The sequence below is a fragment of the Chlorocebus sabaeus genome, chromosome 25 (assembly GCF_047675955.1).
Source record: "Chlorocebus sabaeus isolate Y175 chromosome 25, mChlSab1.0.hap1, whole genome shotgun sequence".
Lineage (NCBI taxonomy): Eukaryota > Metazoa > Chordata > Mammalia > Primates > Cercopithecidae > Chlorocebus > Chlorocebus sabaeus.
This window is the reverse complement of record NC_132928.1, coordinates 36,577,649-36,598,584: the sequence shown is the minus strand read 5'-3', so window position 1 is coordinate 36,598,584 and position 20,936 is coordinate 36,577,649. Positions and strand designations below refer to the sequence as shown.

The following is a 20,936-nucleotide window of genomic DNA, read 5'->3' as shown; positions in this document are numbered from 1 at the left end:
GAGATTTTTGTTCAGCAAAGCTCATCATAGCACCCCCCACCCCTACTTCAGATATGCATTGCTTCTGATGTTGTTCACATCTTTAACCCTGTCAAGCATTGAACTGAATATATTAGCTACTTTTGACACATTAAAATATTATGTTCAGATTGAATTTAAAGTTTTAAGAAACTAATAGAATTATGTAATAGTTAGTGAATTCTTTAAGTAAACCCAAGATCTTCAAAATTGTAACATGATCATTTTATTCCTAATAGAAATGTTAAATAGAATATAGTACAAAACTGCATTACCTTCAGTTGTGTGCTATTTCCATAATACTTTTAGACAGATATATCTATGAGTTAATATTAAATCCATCAAGGATACAAGATTGGATGACCTTTCTGAAGTATTTAGGTAAGTCTAATTAAATGGACTAGGGTAACATTTAAGAAAGAAAGGATAATTCGGAGAAGCTACCACAGAAGGTAACTTTTCAAATCATGGCACATTAGAGCTGGAAGAAACCTTAGAAACCTAAAAGCTAATTTTTAAATTTTTGTTAGAGAGCTGAAGTCCAAGCCAAGAGTGTGATTTTGAAGTACTATGACCTAGAAATCTTGGTCTCTTCATTCATGTGCCAGAATTTATTTCCCCACAACATGGGAACACATGGTCTCAGAAGAGTAGAGGATAAAATAAAATTATTTAAGACTTTTACCTTATTGGGTTATTAGGAAATAATGTATATACATGATTGCTTTAGGAGTAGAGAAACAGAATGGGAACATGTATAATTTTGTAATTCATAGGAATCCTCAAGCACAACTAACCTGTGTTGCTATATATATCCACATATATAGAGAAAAAACAAAAAGTTTACCTCATTATGAATAAAATGTACTGAAGTGATAAACAAGTTTTTTATTTCCTGAGTTACTTTTAGGATTACTGTTAAATTAATATTTGGGAAAATACTGCTTTTAAAAACAATCCTACAAGAATAAACAAACTTTATTTCCTAGGTAATATGTAAATAGTTCCAGGATATAGTTGTAATTAGTAAAACAAAAACTAATCTTATAATCCCACCCTTTATTAAAGTTCTTGGAAATTCCATTTATTAATACTTATATTATTAGTAACCTATTTTATGAGAGTGTTAGTGAGGCAACATGCTAGTGAATGGAATTTAGTGTTACCCTTTGGAACCTCCTTTGCTTTATCTAACTTACTGTGTGACTGTAGACAACCAATTTAACCTAAGTGATTTGATTTTTTTATCCTTAAAAAGTAACATATCTGTGCTTGGATCATAGAAGAATCAGTGATTTAATATTTATATAAAAATTGAAACTGGGAAAAGGGCTTGCAATACAAGTTAGAATTCTTTTTTTTTTTTTTTTTTTTGTTAGTTAAAAACATTCTTGTTAATAGGGTATGTATTTTGAAAGATAAAATGTTTTAGAAAAACAGGCTGCTCAACAGGCCTAACAGTGTTTTAAAACATTCCTGTTCAGAGTGGAAAAATTTAGAAGAAAAATTTTCATAGCTAAAGTATTACCCAAAAAGTCACTGCTCTCCACTGAAGAGGGAGAAAAAATATATTGCAACTCTAAGATCTTCTTGGATAGACCTAGTAAAACAAGCTTATACTCTTAAGTGAGGAAATGGTGTTAACAAACTGTTTTTTTTTTTTTTTTTGGAGACCGGCTATCCCTGTGTCACCCAGGCTGGAATGGCATGATCACGGCTCACTGCACCCTTGACCTCCCAAGCTCAAGTGATCCTCCCAAGTAGCCAGGAACACAGGCATGCACTGCACTACCATGCCAGCCTTTTTTTTTTTTTTTTAATTCTTGTAGAGACAAGTCTCACTTTGTTGCCCAGGCTGGTGTTGAACTCCTGGGCTCAAGGGATCTTCCTGCCTTGGCCTCCCAAAGTGCTGGGATTAGAGGCATGAGCCACTGCACCCAGCCAACAAACATTCTCTTAATCTTTTAAAGTAACCAGTAAATCTACAAGTAGTAAAGTATTATTTTCATCAGGGATTTTTTTTTTATTATTTTTTAGATTTTGCAGAAACAATGTGAAATTGTTTTGGAAAGATAAGGTAGAATTTTTGAATAAATTTGAACATCTTACAGTTAAGTGAGAAACACCTTTAAAAGCACAGTAAAACTACACCTGAACAATAACTAAAGGCTAAATCATTGTAATGTTTTGTTGGACTGACTTTAACTTGACCTATTGTAGCCACAAATAACAAATTTCTTTGTAACTGATGCTATTACAGTAGGTAATCAAAAATGAAAAATTCTAGTCTTATATACTAGTTTTGGGGTGTTAAGGCATTATCCCCTCTGGAGAAATGTCATACAGCATCAATGTAAACATGTACAAGAAAGAATTTGAAAAAAAATGACAGGTTAATTGATGAAATTCGTTGTATTTACTGTTTGGATTTTATTTAGTGTTTCCTTGATGTCTGTTTCCTCATCTCTTATTTGTTGGAAGATGACTTTTCTACCTCTTATTTTCTTTTAAAATTCCTTTCTTACATTTCTGTCCTCTTTTTCTAGTCGTTCTCTATCTGGATAATAAAATGAATGACAGGAAGGTCACCCACATATAGTTTGGGATGAGCCTTTTGCACATTGCTTTTTGTTTCATACAAGATCATATTTTCTTTTTCAACTTAGTAATAGGCAGGCTTCTTGGAACAATCAGTAGATTGATACAGTCTCTCCCCAAATCAAATTATATTGTATATCTTTTATATTAGATGTTTGCAGAAATTCTGTAGCCTTTAAGATCAGTTATTCAGCCTTTGTAATTATGTTATCTAGCTATGTTGAAAAGATAAGTGCTTACTATATAAGCATTCTTTGAAAGAGCTGATTACTCTGTCAGAAAACAGCAGGTGTCTCAATGCTTTTATTTCCATAATTATAAAGACCATTGTCAAAATCTTTGGTTTACTAAGTATTTCACTGAGCATATATAGAGATACATTGCTTGTAGCATAAAAAGTCTTGTAGGCCGGGCGCGGTGGCTCAAGCCTGTAATCCCAGCACTTTGGGAGGCCGAGACGGGTGGATCACGAGGTCAGGAGATCGAGACCATCCTGGCTAACCTGGTGAAACCCCGTCTCTACTAAAAAAATACAAAAAACTAGCCGGGCGAGGTGGCGGGCGCCTGTAGTCCCAGCTACTCGGGAGGCTGAGGCAGGAGAATGGCGTGAACCCGGGAGGCGGAGCTTGCAGTGAGCAGAGATCCGGCCACTGCACTCCAGCCTGGGCGACAGAGCGAGACTCCGTCTCAAAAAAAAAAAAAAAAAAAAAAAAAAAAAGTCTTGTAAATAACTTATTCACATTTGGCTTTTTTAAAAATTCACACATTTTTTATTTGCTTTTTTGAAAATTATGAAGTTAAAATTTAATTCTAAGGTAGTATTTTTCATGTATAAAACTACTAATGCAGTTTAGCATACTGTTTGAATAAAATTATAATAAATGGCACAATTCCTTAAACCCTGAAAATACCAAGTTATATTGGAAAGTAGTAGAAACAAACAAACTAGTGGAGAACATCTGAGAAAATTCTATTGTGGAAATAAAGATGATTATTTTCTGTCAGAATGAATTTATATATACAACAAAAATACACAAAAGCTAATTTTCTCATCCTAAAAAGATTTTTCGCTTTGCGTCTATTTTATTTAGCCCTGCCATGCACCACCTTAATTTTATGAACATAAATGATATTTAACTTTTCTCTTTTGAGACAGAGTCTCACTCCGTCACCAGGCTGGAGTGCAGTGGTGCGATCTCAGCTCTCTGCAACCTCCACTTCTTGGGTTCAAGCACTTCCGCCTCAGCCCCTCAGGTAGTTGGGATTACAGGCGCGCACCACCATGACCAGCTAGTTTTCGTATTTTAGTAGAGACAGGGTTTCACCATGTTAGTCAGGCTGGTTTCAATCTCGTGACCTTGTGATCTGTCTGCCTCAGCCTCCCAAAGTGCTGGGATTACAGGCGTGAGCCATGGCACCTGGCCACCTTTTCATTTTAAATTGTTTAAATTTATGCCCTGTTAGACATCAGAATCTATGCTTGAACAAAGGAAATAGTAAATTAGCTATATGTCTGCTGATTTCACTCGGATGTGGATATGGATATGTGGATAAAGACAGTGAATGAAATTAAAACCTTGGTATTTTAAATATCATTACCAGATATAATTGATGGAATGTTGTATCAACAAACATTGAAACTTGGCTTTATTTGTAACGTAAACTATATAGAATCCATACATAGCCAAATTAGATTTAAAATATACAATTAATGAATGGTACTCAAAGTGTTTTTGTTGCACTGTTACTCTGAATATGGACTCTCTATATTTGGTATGGCGTGACTAGGCATAACTTTTGTAATGTATTTCAGTTGTATGTTTTTCCTTTTATTGCCAGCTTCTGAAAATGAAATTTTCCAAAGGGATGGGATATAAGAATCATCTTTTATAAAAACCAGTGGGGAGTTGGGTATTACAATCTAGTTCTAAACTGTCCATTTGCTTTATATAAAGGCTTTGATTTCTATAACTGACCATTTGATGAATATTTAAATTACACAGAATAATGTCTACATAGAATAAACTTAAGTATTCAAGAGCCTTAAAGTGAAAAAATGAACCTTTTGACTGCCTTAAAATATGACTTGCTCTGTAATTCAGGCATACTAGTTACTTTCCTTGGGATCTGTTTAATGCCTTAATAGTGTTCTAATGTTTCTGAAGTACAGAACTCAAAGGGTCTTTTAGAGCTTTTAATTTTACATAGTGAATGGAAATTTAAGTATTAAGTTTTAAAACCTGGTTGTACATTAGTAATTTAAACATCCAATAACTGGAAAATCTAGGTACATTGATGTGTTATATACATGACTGTTAACATCAGTAATATTTTTTGATAGTTTAAGGTTTTTTATTGTTTTGTATAACAAGTTATCCAACAAGTTGGACTTTATAACATGACATCCTAGGACCAAGTTGCATATTTAACACTGAATGAAAATGCAGTTGTACAGTTCCAAAAATAATTAATTTTTTAAGGGAATTTTTCAAGACAAAAGGCAAATATTTTGTTTCAAACCTAGAAGCAAATTCATTCCAAGAACTGAATATAGTAGTAAAACATAAAGACTATTGCAATAAAAAGTTTCCAGGCCAGTGACTTGTTTAATTACATTCACATTTTTACATTCACTTTGCCTTTCAAAGCAGGAGTATTTTATAAAACTGAAAGAATACTTTAAATTGTCAAGCTGGTGCTTAACGGTATATGTAAAATTTAGGTTTATTTCATTTCCAAGGAAAGGACCCTGAAGGGACGGCACAGGGAGCTTCCTAGGTCTGTTGATAAACTAACTGATGCTTTGTCAAGTCTTCCAAGTTTTCACTGTAAATAATACACCTAACAATGTAATTTTGCTGTTTTCTAATAGGGAATGAATGAATATATTAATGTATTACATTTGTTTCATGATAAAACAGTTTTCACCAATACTGTGAAATCCTCTCTCTCCTTTCTAGCCTTGCAAAATACCCTACTAAATAAATCCTTTTAGACATGGAGTGCAGGTGGACACTGTGTGAACTGTTGCTGGTCAGTTATTGTAGAAATTGATAGATGTACCAAATAAACTCTATGCACATTAAATAAGTGTCTTTCTGTTTCTTTCAAGATATGAATTTTAAGGTTATAATATGCCTTATAAAATCTAAAGCCTTTAGTAATCTTTTGTATTTGAACAAGGTAAAATTTAAGTTTTGATAATTAACATTGACCTTTTAATGTATCTAATTTTATGTAAGTACTAAAGTATATGAAATTAAAGATTCTTTACCCATGGAATTCATTTATAACAAAATGATTAGATTTAATGAAAACAAATTCTTTAAAGTTTTAAAATAGGATTCTTTTGTGAAAAAATCTACTCAAAATTGCCTTTGGCAAAAGTTATCCAAACACAAGAAGTCAACTATGCAAATAAAAACACTGTTTCAATGCCAATTTGCAGAAATTTTTCTCTCAATTCCCATAAAAATTTTCTGAAAAGTTCTAAGATCTAAACTGTAGGTAACTGAAAGCAAGTTACATCAGAATATACTCACCAAAACTTCAAAAAAATTGGTTGATTTTACAGAAATCTACTTATAAAAGATGAAGTCAACAGTTGTATGAGAAGGATCACAAATTATAGATACCAGATTTAATAAATTTTAACAATATTAAACTTATCAAGAAAACCTGACTTTAAAAGATGTTGTTCAAATGGTAATTTTTAATTAGTAAACAGTAAAATCTAGGTACAGAAGATCCCTTTTTTTCTTCAACAGCTTTTCAATTAGATATTTTGGCAATTAAAATGGAAATTGATTAGTGATAAAGTGAAAAATGGCCTAGTTTTTTATATTAATGAAGTCCAGTAAACAGCTAGTATTTCAGATCTTAAAGGGCCGGGCATTGTGGCTTACACCTGTAATCATAGCACTTTAGGAGGTGAAAGCAGGAGGACTGCTTGAGCCCAGGAGTTCCAAACTGTAAATAAAGTTGTAAATATGGGGATCTTGCTGGGCAACACAGTAAGTCCCGCATATTTACAAAAAACTAAAAAGAATTAGTTGAGCATGGTGGCATGTGCCTGTAACCCTAGCTATTCAGAAGGCTACGGTAGGAGGATCACTTCAGCCCAGGAGTTTTGAGACTGCAGTGAGCCATGATAGAGTCACTTCACTCCATCCTGGGCTACAGAGGTAGACCTTGTCTCAAAAAAAAATGTAAATAAAAAATGTAAAAACGAGGACTGAGGAAAAAAGAAGTTAGTCACCATTCTCTTACTTTTATCCAGCTGTAAGGTACGGAAAAGCAGAAGAAATGGAAATCAATATCCAAGACAACATGAAATCCCAGAGGCTTCCCCTGCTCCCTAAATTCTTGGCTGGGTACAGGTAGGAATCTTGGAAAACCCTGATGGGTCCACAAAAAGACACACACATACCTGAGCCATTGTGATTAATAATAGCCATTATGTATTGTCTATTAAAAACCACTCTGAATGATTTACATATATTATCTCCATTCCTCAAAAAATAAACCCTAAAGGAAAGTACTATTACCTACATTTTATAAGAAACTTGAAGTTCTGAGAGGTTAAGTCACCTACCTAATGGTTACACCTTTAGTGATGTGAACGCTTGTCTGTCTTGACAAATCATCAGCTATGCTCTGAAAGTATGTTACGAATTTTTTTTTTAACTGAAGGTTTAGTGGTGTTATGCTGTAGTCTCCCATCTAAATCCTTCTCCCTTAACCCCTAGCTTTGTAACCAGCCTGTTGCATACAGTTAAAACTAAAGTTGTTGGCGTTCCACGATTGGCACTGTCAGTAAGGGAGCTGCTGGCTTCGGTGCTTCCCTACATCCTTGGATTCTGCTCCTGGTTTTGTTTTCCTCTTGGAGAGTCCCTATACTTTTTAAAACCTGCTAAGCCTTGCATTTTTAAAAATGTATTATTGTGTCCAATATTTTAAACGTTTTAGAGTGGCAAGTTTTTTGTTATTGTTTTGGGTTTTTTCCCAAAGATATTTAATGTGCCATATGGCAAAAAGAGGTCAGATTTCTTGTATTTTATTTCATCCCTTAGCATTTAACAAATAGGAGAAATCTTCTTCCTTTTTGATGCAGTGCTAAACCCTCCAAAGTAAAAATCTTTTATTAGTCAATGAGTTTAAGCTCAGAAGACTAAGAGGCAGGTATTAGTAGGGTTTATTTCTTCCATTTTAAATAAAGCCATACTGAGAATCAGATATCATATTACCTTCAGTAGAGTTTTTGAGGTTTTTGATGATAAGGCTTCTCTCCCTAATATTGAATTCTTTCAAGATCTGAACATAGTCAAGAACCACCCACCACTTGCCTCTCACCCTATGTCCTACCACTCTAGGAAGAGTTGATAAAAGATGTTTCTTCACATGCCAGGCGCAGTGGCTCATGCCTGTAATCCTAGCACTTTGGGAGGCCAAGGCAGACGGACTGCCTGAGCTCAGGAGTTTGAGACCAGCCTGGCCTACATGGCAAAATGCTGGCTGTACTAAAAATAAAAAAAATCAGCCGAGTGTGGTGGTGCTCGCCTATAGTCCCAGCTACTCAGGAGGCTGAGGCATGAGAATCGCTTGTACCCAGGAAGTGGAGGTTGCAGTGAGCTGAGATCATGCCACTGCACTCCAGTCTGGGCAACAGAAAGAGACTGTTCCAAAAAAAAAAAAAAAAAAAGGTAAAGATGTTTTTCACAGTCAAGCACTGGTGTTTCTATACCTTGAAGTAACTTGCCTCTACCCTTAATATCTAATATGATGAACAATTATAACACAATTTTACCTTTCTCAGGTAATAGACTTCCTCAACTCTCTAACAAGATTTTTTTCAGAATCCCCAAAAGCCTGAATCTAACAAAGATTTTACAACATAGCAAGAACTTTCTTATGACATAATGCGAAATAAAGAACTAAAGACATTCCACTTTTTGTTCCACTCTAGTGCTATAACCTAAATTATCACAAGGGAATGAAATTCTTGTCTAAATTCTTGATCAAGAGGTCTCCTAATGGCAGTTTAAATCCAGGTAAGAAGCATCATTGATGGCAAAAGGCCAAGGAAGCCATCAGCTGTATTCTTCAGGACTGTTCCAGATTCTCTGGTCCATCCTGACAGAAACCAGAAGCACTTTTGAAATCCATTTTTCTTCTACCTCTGATGGATTTTTTCTTCTCAGCATCTGGTAATCTGCCCCAACTGACTCTGTGAGATCAACTAGGAAAATGCTTTGTATAGTAGGTACTTTAAAAATTCTCGTTGATAGGAAGCTGGAAAGACGATTTCACTAATGAAGTACTAAACGTCTTCAATTATTGTAAAATAAGACTTCCTATAGAATAAATCTTGTTTGCTAAGTTTAGCTGAATTGAAATCAGTTTGAATAGTATTCCCAGTATTGAACACATTAAGTGTTCAAAGGCTCTTGGAAATTGAGTTAAATTGTGAGGTGGAGAGTTCTGCTTTCCAGAATTTATATATATATATAAAAATGTGTATTAAAATACATATAAGGCCGGGTGCAGTGGCTCACCCCTGTAATCCCAGCACTTTGGGAAGCTGAGGCAGGTGGATCATGAGGTCAGGAGTTTGAGACCAGCCTGGCCAAGATGGTGAAACTCTGTCTCTACTAAAAAATGCAAAAATCAGCTGGGCGCAGTGGCGGGCACCTGTAATCCCAGCTACTTGGGATGCTGAGGCAGGAGAATCGCTTGAACCCAGGAGGCGGAGTCTGCAGTGAGCCGAGATTGCTCCATTGCACTGTAGCCTGGGCAACAGAGCAAGACTCCATCTCAAAAAAAATAAATAAATAAAACACACATAAATTCTGGAAAGCAGAACTCTCCACCTCACAATCTAATTCAAGTACATTTAATATAAAAAATGTGTGTGTGTGTGTGTATATATATATATGAAATGTTTATGAGGTGGAGATCTCATAAATTATGAGTTGATCTCACAGAGTCACTTGGGGCTTTCCAAAAAAAATATACATATATGTGTGTGTGTATGTCTGTGTGTGTGTGTGGGTATATACATAAAACCTCAAAATTTATATATATTATATGTAATTATATATTTTATATATATATAAAAATATATATGACCTCAAACTCCTGGGCTCAAGAGATCCTCCTGCCTCAGCCTCCTGAGTAGCTAGGACTCCAGGCATGTGCCATCACAACAAGCTAATTTTTGTTTATTTTTTGTAAATATGGGGTTCTTACTATGTAGACCAGGCTGATCTCAAACTCCTGAGCGCAGGTGATCCTTGCACCTCGGCCTCCCTAAGTGCTAGAATCACAGGCGTAAGCCTATCATCCCATGCCAACTGAAGTACACTTCTATATTGTTTCAAAAGTTCATCCTCATACAATGCTGAAATCATCTCCTTTTAATTTCTGCCCATAGGTATAGTTTTGTTCCCTGGAACTATTAAGTCATTAAATGAGTAATTTAGTTTCTCTAAGATAAATTTCATTCCATGCTAAAAATTTAATATACTTCTATTACTCTACAAGTACAAAGTGTGAAGGCTTTTCACAATATCGTACAAGATATTCCTGCCAAGTTCACAAGTGTATCAGCAAAAGCCTTAAATTTTAAAGAGAAATCACACATCAGTCCTTACCACTTAAAAACTATTGTAGATAAAGAGTTAACTCCTGAATAGGAAATAAAGAATTCCAAATGCTTACCTTCTAGCTCTTGGTTGTAAAATTCATACATAAATTCCTAAGAAAATACATTCTTTCTTTATCTTGATACAACTCCAACTTTTCATTTTTTAAATACCATCCCTTTTTCTCAAGAATTGGCAGGTGGGAAGAAGAGGTTTCCACTGCAATTTATTGTTCATTATTTTTACATCTTCGTGAAGACAATGCATGTATTTAAAATATCCTCAAACATTTAAAAGACATTATTAGGCATTACCACTTTAACTGACACTGTACTAGCAAACCTACTAGGATAAACATCACTGAAATTCTTTCCTCTTACTTTTTTTTAAATAACACTGATGAACTAGTGGGAGCAATTTTCCTTCTTTGTGAAGCCTATGAGTGTCAGTTGCACCTCCAATAAAAGTACCATTGACAAATATTCTTGGAACCTGTTGGACAAACAAAAGAACAATTAGGCTTCACTCTAGTATCAGAACTAAGATTTCACATAATAATAGACATTTGAACTCTGGGTACTTTTATGAGCCTGGCACCACAAAGCTCTTTCACAAATGAAATCTTAAAATCTTTACCCTTTGAGGTAGGTATTATTTTTAGCCCTATTTTGGAGGAAAATGAGGCACAGGAACTTGTGCAAAATCACAATGATGGTAAAAGACAGACTGCGATTCAAATCCAAAACAATCTGATTCTAAAACCCTTCTTCCTAATCACCATGGTATGTAAAAGATAAACTAAAGCAGATAAACTAATAATATTTAGTTATTTTCTTACATTTGTTTACTGAAGGGAAAGAGTGCACTATAAACTTCTTTCAATAAACTTGAAAGTGGCAACACTGCACATTTTTCTGATTATGCATATTATGGAAAAATCCAAATTTCAAGAATCTAAAAACATGGAGCACTAAAGCATTCCTATTAGAAAAGTAATTGAAGACCAACCCCTGTATTGCCCAGGTAAAGGGAGGAAGAATACTTTTATCTTGCAAAGAGCTCCAAGAGGAACTCAAAGATCCACAGACAAGCACTTATAATAACGCTACTCATCAACCCCAATCAAAACACACACACAGAATAAAAATAAATCAACTCTGCTGTTTCCTAGTCTAAGAATCTGGTTCCTAGATCTGCAGCTGCTTTTTCTATCCTCAGAGAATGTCTGGCTCATTTTCCAAACACAAGGGTCTAGGCTCTGGGTGATCCGGTTTACAACCTATTAAAGAGGAACAGCACCACAGAGGATATACTCACAGTTCTTCCACCAGTCATTTTGTAAAGAGCATCTTGGAACTGGTTTCCATATTCAAGCAGGTCCAATTCCACCACTTTATAGTTAACATTCATGTCATGGAAAAGCTTTTTTGCCATTGTACAGTAAGAACATGATGTTTTTGAGAAAATCACCACACAATTATCAGAAATTGTTTCCTGAAATAAAACCACAAAAAATCACTTTAATTCTAGACATTACCAATTGGAAAGAAATAATGGAATAGGATATAATGGAAAGGGTATGGGTTTTGGTCTCATGATTCCGGGCTCAAACTAAACATCATCTATTTTTTCTCATCTGCAGACTGAGGATATTTTTCATTTCAAAGCAATGTTATTAGGAAAAAAGATGTAATAAAAAGTGCCTGGCATAGAGCAATAACAATAAATAATAATCATAGCCAATTCATATACAGCAACCATTTCTGTGTGCCAGGTACTATTCTCAACACTTTTATCTTCACTGGGTTATTTAAACCTCACTACAATCCTGAGGTAGGTCCTATTATTGTCCCCACTACACAGATGAGGAAAGTGAGGTACAGATAAAGATCAACAATTTGTTCATGGTTCTCAGCTAATAGGTGGAAGAGCTGGGATTAGACCCAGGCAAATCTGGCTCTACAGTCCAGATATTTAATCTCCATTATACTCCTTTTTCAGCTGGATGCAGTGGCTCATACCTGTAATCCCAGCACTGGGGGAGGCTGAGGTGGACAGATCACTTGATGTCAGGAGTTCGAGACCAGCCTGGCCAAAATGGTGACACCCCATCTCTACCAAAAACACAAAAGTTGCTGGGCATGGTGGCACATGCTTGTTAACCCAGCTACTCAGGAGGCTGAGGCAGGAGAATCACTGGAACCAGGGAGGTGGTTCCAGTGATTCTCCAGCCTGAGGAACACAGTAAGTGGACTCTGTCTCAAAAAAAAAAAAAAAAAAAACCAAAACAAAAAACCCAAAACATTGTACTTCTTTTTCTGTTTTTTTTTCTTTTTCTTTCTTTTTTTTTTTTTTTGAGACAAAGTCTCACTGTGTCCCCCAGGCTGGAGTTCAGTGGCGAGATCTCCGCTCACTGCAACCTGCGCCTCCTGGGTTCAAGCGATTCTCAAGTCTCAGCCTCCCGAGTAGCTAGGATTATAGGCACCTGCCACCATGGCCAGTTAATTTTTATATTTTCAGTAGAGACAGGGTTTCACCATGTTGGCCAGGCTGGTCTCAAACTGCTGACCTCAGGTGATCCACCCGCCTCAGCCTTCCAAAGTCCTGGGATTACAGGTGTGAGCCACCGCGCCTGGCCCCAAAACATACTTCTTTTCAAATATTCAGTAGGTATTCAGGAGTTAACTCCTTACCTTCTATTCTATAACTTTCAATGGTAAGGAATGGTATATGATTTCTTATTAAAATGTAAGGCTTACCCCTCTACTTCTATCCCTTCTTATATACCTTTATAGTACAAAAGCTGTCATTACTCTATTGATAAGGTATTCTCATACTCTTAATTCAGGAAAAGCTACTTCCAGAAATGCTAATTTAATGAGTTTGAGGTAGAAGTTGAAAACTGTATTTTTTAAAAACTTCTCCATATAATTACGATATCAGCCTGGTTTGAAAACTACCCTCCAGGCCTTTACCACAATGGCTATGAGACTCTGCTATGCATCTACACAGCCTATGAAGTTTTTGTTTTTGTTTTTTGTTTCTAAACATATGAATGCCTGGGTCCTTCAAAAGATTTTGAATGGATAGATTTAGAACCCAGACATTTGTCTAGGTTTTTTTTGTTTGTTTGTTTTTTGAGACAGAGTCTCACTCTGTCATCCAGGCTGGAGCACAATGGCACGATCTCAGCTCACTGCAGCCTTAACCTCCTGAGCTCAGGCAATTCTCCCACCTCAGCCTGCCAAGTATTTGGGACTACAGACATATGTCATGACGCCTGGATATTTTTTGTAGAGACAGGGTTTCGCCTTGTTGCCCAAGCTGGTGTTGAACTCCTAGGCTCAAGTAATCTACCCGCCTGGGCCTTCCAAAGTGCTGGGATTACAGACATGAGCCACTGTGCCTGGCCTGTGGTGGATCATAAGCACCACCTTCAAGATGAAGGCCAAAAACCAGAAAGTATAAGACCCATGCTTCAGAAGTTATACCCACCCTTGGGTGTCAGAAAGGCCCTGAGTTTTAGCGCAGCTGTCTGCAAGTTGGTCTATTTTTATGCTTCCCTTGTGTTTACTAATAATATTTAGTATAAAAGTCTATCCTAGGGAGGGCCTGCCATACCAGAGATGTATTAATGAATCCATCTTACGGAGGACAAAACCAAGGCTGAGTGGTTTGCAATACTGGGATTTGACTCAACCTTGTTACAACACCAAAGCCAGTGCTCTTCCCTCCACCATGCTGCCTCAGGTTACAGACACACTGACACCATCGTGTAGGGAGAGATGAGCTTCCAGGGCTCTGACCTATATTAGACATGGTTGAAGGGATTCCAAAGTGAGCTGAAACTAAAGACGACAGCGTTAGGGTTTCTAGAACCCTCTTCTGACTTTTTCTCAAGCTCACCCTTGCTGTATATTCCATGATGTTGTAATTTTACTTTAAAACAGGTAATTCGGGCCAGGCATGGTGGCTCATGCTTGTAATCCCAGCACTTTGGGAGGCTGAGGCAGGTAGACTGCTTGAAGTCAGGAGTTCAAGACCAGTCTGGCCAACATGGTGAAACCCCATCTCTACTAAAACACAAAAATAAGTTGGGTGTGGTGGCGGGTGCCTGTAATCCCAGCTACTAGGGAGGCTGAGGCAGGAAAATTGCTTGAACCCAGGAGGCAGAGGTTGCAATGAGCTGAGATCGCGCCACTGCACTCCAGCTTGGGCAACAGAGCGAGACTCTGCCTCAAAACAAAACAAAAAAGCAATTCCCTCACAGTTATAGCCAATAGCTAGGAGTTTAGCCAAATCAACTAAAGGCAGAAATGTTTTTTTTGTTTGTGGTAGTAGTGAGTGGTAAGCAAGAGAGAAAAAATCGATGTATCTTGTAGGTTGCAAGGGAAGAAAAACACACATGTAAGGGAGATTTTCTAAGGCAGAATTAACGAAGCTTCTCAGTAAAAGAAAAAGGAAAAGAAGTCCTATCCCTGAGAGGATGGTTTATGGAGTAACTACTGCATAGTAGGTTCTGTACTAACAAAGAAAACTGTTAAACTGCTGCCCAGGCCAAAATCAAATAGGATCCCTAGCTAAGGGCAGCTTGACTGGTATCAACACTGGATCTCAAGTGGGTATGATGAAAAGGAGCAGCCAACCTCATTATCCAACTTAGATGGAGTGAAGACTTCATTAAAAATAAATCTCATACATTTTAATTACCAAAATGATCTAGGACTTCTTAGTCACAAAGATGATTTTCATAGCAGACTTTTAAATAAATATGAACCTCTTAATTCATTTGCTGAACTATCTCAAGTTTGGATACTGAATAAGCATATTAAATATGTAGGGGACAATTCTTTCTCTACAGAAGAAAGTTCTTCAATCATCTCCCACATCACTCACTTGGATCTGGTTCAGAGGCGCCGTTGCTAAATTCTCCAAAGATGATGATGTGTTGCTCTCCATTCTAAAAGGAATTTAAAAGAACAATGTAGTTTATTAAGCATTAAAGATAATTTACCACGAGTTCTATTTGAAAAAAAACTTACAAACATAGCCAAACTTACAAAATAGAAAAAATTTTTTACTTATTATCAGTATAAAATGTCAATTTACAAAGTGTTTGTTTCACCAAAACCAAAAAGGTCTGTGTGCTTATGTAACTAGCTTCCCAACATCCCTAATTATTTGATAAAATCATATTTACTGTGTTTAAAGTTTGACACACTCTTATTTATAACTGGCAAATTTCAAATATTCCATCCTACGCCGTGTGACCTGACCATTGGTTTAAAAATATAGTTTCTACTTTCTGAGTAAAACATGCCAAAACTCTAGGAACACACTGTGAAGCAGGGAACCTTCAAAGATTTTTGAGGAAGCTACGGTATCTCAACCGCAATGGGCCGTAGCTCCAAATTTCCTAGTGTGCAAAGTGGAAACAATAATCACTGGCACCTCTCAAAGGATTTTGTGAAGATTAAATGAATGCATATGCAGAAGGCAGGTAAGTGCCTTCCACACAGTAAATGCTCAATAATGTTTGACATTACTACTAGAATTTCCTGAATACAGGACCTCTCAGTATTTATTATCCAAAACCTAGCTGTTGGGAGCTTGTAAAAGGAAGCATTCATTGTCAGGAAAATTATCACTAAAAAACAAAAACTCAACCAGTTTATCATCCTCAAATCTTTTTATCCCTGGAACCTTTCCTTCCCCATCCACTCTTCTTTCTTGGTCAACCAGGCCCTATCGCACTGTTGGAACAATATCAAACACCATGATGCAAACTAACTGCAGAGTAAAATTACAAATCTTACAACAGGATTATGAGATATAATAGATGTTTCAAAAGAGAGTTACTCGAGTATCTAAAGAATAAGAGAATTTTTGAAACTTCAGATATTTAAAACACTGTTATCCTTATGATTATGTTATAAAACTCAAATATTCTGCCTTCAAATCAATACTGTATTCATGGGGGGTGCATTTAAAATTTAAATGTTCTTAAATATAAAGGTAAAGCTACTTTTTATGTTTTAATTTTTGCAAAAGTCCCAAGCAAAATTTTTTAAACTGGATAGCATGAAATATTAGTCTTTTTTTTGAGATGGAGTCTCACTCTGTCACCCAGCCTGGAGTGCAGTGGCATGATCTTGGCTCACTGCAACCTCCACTTCCCGGGTTCAAGCGATTCTCCTGCCTCAGACTCCCGAGCCGCTGGGACTACAGGCGTGTACCACCACACCTGGCTAATTTTTTGTATTTTTAGTAGAGATGGGGTTTCACCATGTTGACCAGGCTGGTCTCGAACTCCTGACCTCAGATGATCCACCTACCTTGGCCTCCCAAAGTGCTGGGATTACAGGTGTAAGCCACCGCGCCTGGCCTGAAATATTAGTCTTATTTTAAGTGAATCCACTTTAAATAGCTTTTTCCATTACATCTTATCCTTGGATAATGAACATCTGCCCTACACAGTAGTCTCCCCTTATCCACGGTTTCAGTTATCCAAGGTCAGCTATGGTCCAAAAACATTACATGGAAAATTTCAGAAGAAAATAGTTGGTAAGTTCTAAGTTCTAAGTAGCATGATGAAATCTTGAGCCATCTAGCTTCCTCCTACCCAGGGTATGAATCCTCCCTTTGTCCAGCATGTGGACACTCTATAAGCTCCCCACCCTTTAGTCAACAGCTGTCTTGGTGACCAGATCGACTGTCACAGTGTGGTGATGCTTGTGTCCAAGTAACACTTATTTTACTTAATAATGGCTCCAACAAGAGTAAAACTCCATCTTTAATAATAATAATAATAATGGCCCCAAACCACTATAGTAGTGATGCTGGCAATTCAGGTATGTCAAAGAGAGAAGCCCTAAAGTGCTTTCTTCAAGTGAAAGGGTGAAAGTTCTCCACTTAATAAGAAAAAAAAAAAAACAAATCGCATGCTGAGGTTACTAAGGTCTATGGTAAGAACAGATCTTCTATCAGTGCAATTGTAAAGAAGTAAAAAATTCATGGTAGTTTTGATGTCACATTTCAAACTGCAAGTTACAGCCACAGGGTATAAGTGCTTAGTCAAGCCAGAAAAAGGTATTAAATTTGTGGAAGCAAGAACAGAAAAAGTGTTCCAACTGACAGCAATGTGTTACGCCAAACAGCACTGGGACTATAAGAAGATTCAGCAAGGGATTCCTTGAAATGAGCATTTTGTTATTAAAGTGGTTGTTCTTTTATTATTGTTGTTAATCTCTTACTCTGCCTAATTTATAAATTAAGCTTTATCATAGGATGTATGTATAGGAAAAATAGCATGTATAGGGTTCAGTACTATCCGAGGTTTTAGGCATCCACTGAGGGTCTTGAAACATGCCCACCCCGGTAAGGGGGGACTATTATGATATCAGCACACCTAGAGTGAGGAAGCTACAGCAAACATCAGTTTGTTCAGTAACAACAAAGAAGAGTAAGAGACAGGAACTAAACATTATAACATTATAACCTACCCAATGTTTACAATCTATTATTCCTTGCTTCCCAATAGATTAGCAAGGAACCCTTTAAAACAAACAAAAAGTCCTGCGCGCTTAACTCAGGAAGGAGTTAGGGGCAGCGAGCTAGGAAGACTGCAGCCAACCTGAGAGGAGGGTGAAGCTTTAAGATAAAAGGAAGTTGAGTTCCTGAAGCCTAAACCAGAAAAGGTTAGGCAGCGCTGGCCTAGCCCTAAGGAAGAGCATTGGTGGAATCAATCAGCAAGCTGTATTTGGTTTATCAACTAAGAAAGCAAGTCCTTTCATCTCAGGTCCAGCACTTAAAACTGTCATACCCAAACCATTTACTTCACTACTACTGAAGGAACTCCAACTGAACACAAGAAAATGTTTTATTGGATAGTGAGAGGAGGTAGGAGGTGCATTCTGAAATATTACCCCCTACCCTACCAAATAAAAGTGTTTCTGGAAGGCACCCTTCCCCTTCAATTTCTGGTTGACCTCGGTAAAATCTGTCGCGAACTATGAATAGAAACATGCACGGAGGAAGTAAGTGCACAATAAACATTTCGTTTCAACATGGTTGAAGCACCTAGTCACGCCATATTTATGGAGTGCCTACTGTGTGCTAAGTAGGCAAGATGCTATATTGACCCCAGGGACACGCAGAAAAAAACACTGCAGGGCCTTAACGAGCTGTCAAATACTTAACAGCCTGTGATTAGGGCCTTCAGGAGGGGTGTCCAGCTTGATCTGGAAAGTTAAACTTGAGATTCCTGGAATCTTGCAAAACTGATATAACTTCCCAGATTAAGCAGATAGGGAGACAGACTCTCCGGCCAAGTGCGCAGTGGCGGGCGCGGAGGTGCGAGCCGGCAGCACCGCCAGGGACTAGCCGCGCCGGCGTGGGCGGCACAGCCGCAGGTCCCTTCCACTGCGGGTCCCGAAGCCGCGGATATTCTAAACTACGAAGTGTAAGGCAGTCACAGCCTCTATCCTAAAAGCTCTGGCCATTCAGCAGGAATCGTTGCCTTCACTTCCTGCAGTAGAGTGGCTAAATTTAGTAAACAAGAATGCAGGACGCCCGGTTAAACTAGAATTGTAGACAAACCACCAGAAACTTGTTCCGTTTTTCCTATGTCCAGTGCAGTATTTGGGACACACTTGGACTAAGAATCATTCGCTCTTTAAGTGAAATTCCAACTGATCGCGGCGTCTTGTATTTTTACCTAATAATTCACAGAGGATGGTCTAAGCGAACATGAGTCAAACATTTTCAACACGAGAGTCACAGGCTCCTGAAGTCAGCACAGCCGCGGAGGCACCCTTCTCTGCCCATCCCTCGGGCGCCTCCGCGTGTTATGACTCAGAGCCCACGCTCTAGCCCGCCTAGCCCACCAGGGGCCGGGGCAAAGGGGCGCCTCCGCCCACCGCTCCCTCCAGACTCCCGCAAGGCCAGCGCACCACGCAGGGGCGCTCCTGCCCGCCAACCCCGTACCCAGAGGCCGCAGCGGCCGCAGCTCTTGCAGCTCCCGCAGCTCCCGCAGCTCCCGCAGCTCCCGCAGCTCCCGCCGCCCTGTCAAGCCAGCCTGCCAAGGCGCTCCTGCTCCGAATCAGCCGCGTCCCCGCCAGCGCCGGGCGGTGCCAGATCATGGTCAGAGCCCTGAACCGCAGCAAGCTCTACGGCCGGCCGGACACCGCGGATCCTAGGAACCCGCCTCCTCCGGCCCAGACCCCGCCTTGCCCCGCCCCATCCCGCCCCATCCCGCCCCTTCGGGCTGCCCGCGCAGCCGCCGGTCACCTCCACTCTGCCGAGCGCGTCCTTTCAGGGCGGCCTGGAGCTCGGATTCTGGCGAGTGCCGCCCACATGTAAACATCCTTCAGCGGGGACCGGCGGCTCCCTTGCTTATCTCGAGGGTTCATCCAAGCCCCGCCTCTGGTTTCTTTTAGGTTTAGGGACGCTCATAAAGGCTCCCAGGCACGTGGAAGCAGTGCATGAGGATGGCAGACATGCTGGGGAAACGGAGAAGGAAAAACATGACTATCCAAAAAAAGAATCAAAGTGGTACCTCAGATGTTTCCAACTACCTGTTAGACAACTTTTTCTGTAGGTGAAATAAGAACCTAAATATATCCCCTTATAATTAGGCAGTTGGTCGAGACCCAATATAAATTATGGGGATACTGGGGTTTACACCCATAATTAAAAGAAAAAATCCAATGTTGAAGGTTTACTCCTTTGTCTTTAAAGAAGACAAAGAGTATTTCCCACCACCTAAAAAAAAAAAAAAATTAGGAAACAAAACAAATTAGCACAGAGATGTTTCACCATGGCTTTGAAAATGGGCGATTGCTGCTGACAGGGTTATCTAAGCCACTCAGTGATGGTAATAATAGCCTTTGTGCGTCACTATTTAAGGTTGGGGGTAAGCCTTTATTTACTGAGGACACTGAAATTCACCTTAAAGTCAAAGGTCAAATGGTACATCTAAAATTCTAAACAATTGCTACAACAATCCAAACCTTTTTTGATTCTTCATGTTCAACTAAGTGTAAAATTCATGTTACCAAAGTACAAAATAAGAACTTCTATTTCTGACAGTTCTTTTCCAACATTCAAATGGGCTATGTTTGATTACTTAATAAAAGGATGGAAGTTAGTTGCAAAAACAAATACTCCCGAAGGGTATGAATTCATTCTTTATAAAGACAAATTTGACTTTAAAAATTAAGGTTGTGGCCGGGAGCGATGGCTCACTCCTGTAATCCCAGCATTTTGGGAAGCCGAGGTGGGCCGATCACCTGAGGTTGGGAGTTCAAGACCAGCCCCTCCAACATGGAGAAACCCCGCCTCTACTAAAAACACAAAATTAGCCAGGTGTGGTGGCGCATGCCTGTAATCCCAGCTACTCTGGAGGCTGAGGCAGGAGAATCGCTTGAACCCGTGAGGCAGAGTTTGCAGTGAGCCAAGATCACACCATTGCACTCCAGCCTGGGCAACAAGAGCAAAACTCCGTCTCATAAATAAAATAAAATAAAAATTAAGATATATTATCTATAGTGTTGTGGACTTTTACTTTTTTTATAAAACTATTTTGGGAATTTACAGCGTTATGTTAGTTTTGAAGTCGAATTTTACCTCATTATCTCAAATTGTTTTACAAAATAAAGATCATTATGAGGTGAACTG

The 20,936-nt window shown here is 38.3% G+C and overlaps 1 protein-coding gene across 2 annotated transcripts; it reads right to left on the bottom strand.

Annotated features, from left to right (window-relative positions):
- Nucleotides 1-10,468: 10,468 nt before the first annotated feature.
- GLRX2 (glutaredoxin 2) lies at nt 10,469-20,147 on the bottom strand. Of its 2 annotated transcripts, none has more exons than XM_073011667.1 (4): nt 19,548-20,147; nt 15,156-15,219; nt 11,577-11,753; nt 10,469-10,751 (listed from the first exon to the last, which is right to left on the bottom strand). In XM_073011667.1, the coding sequence occupies exons 1-4, from the start codon at nt 19,667-19,669 to the stop codon at nt 10,617-10,619; spliced, it is 498 nt and encodes a 165-aa protein (XP_072867768.1). In that variant the 5' UTR covers nt 19,670-20,147; the 3' UTR covers nt 10,469-10,616. The 2 variants fall into 2 exon arrangements, with proteins under 2 accessions (XP_072867768.1, XP_007987293.3); XM_007989102.3 differs by lacking the exon at nt 19,548-20,147 and adding an exon at nt 19,245-19,493.
- Between the last annotated feature and the right edge of the window lie 789 nt (nt 20,148-20,936).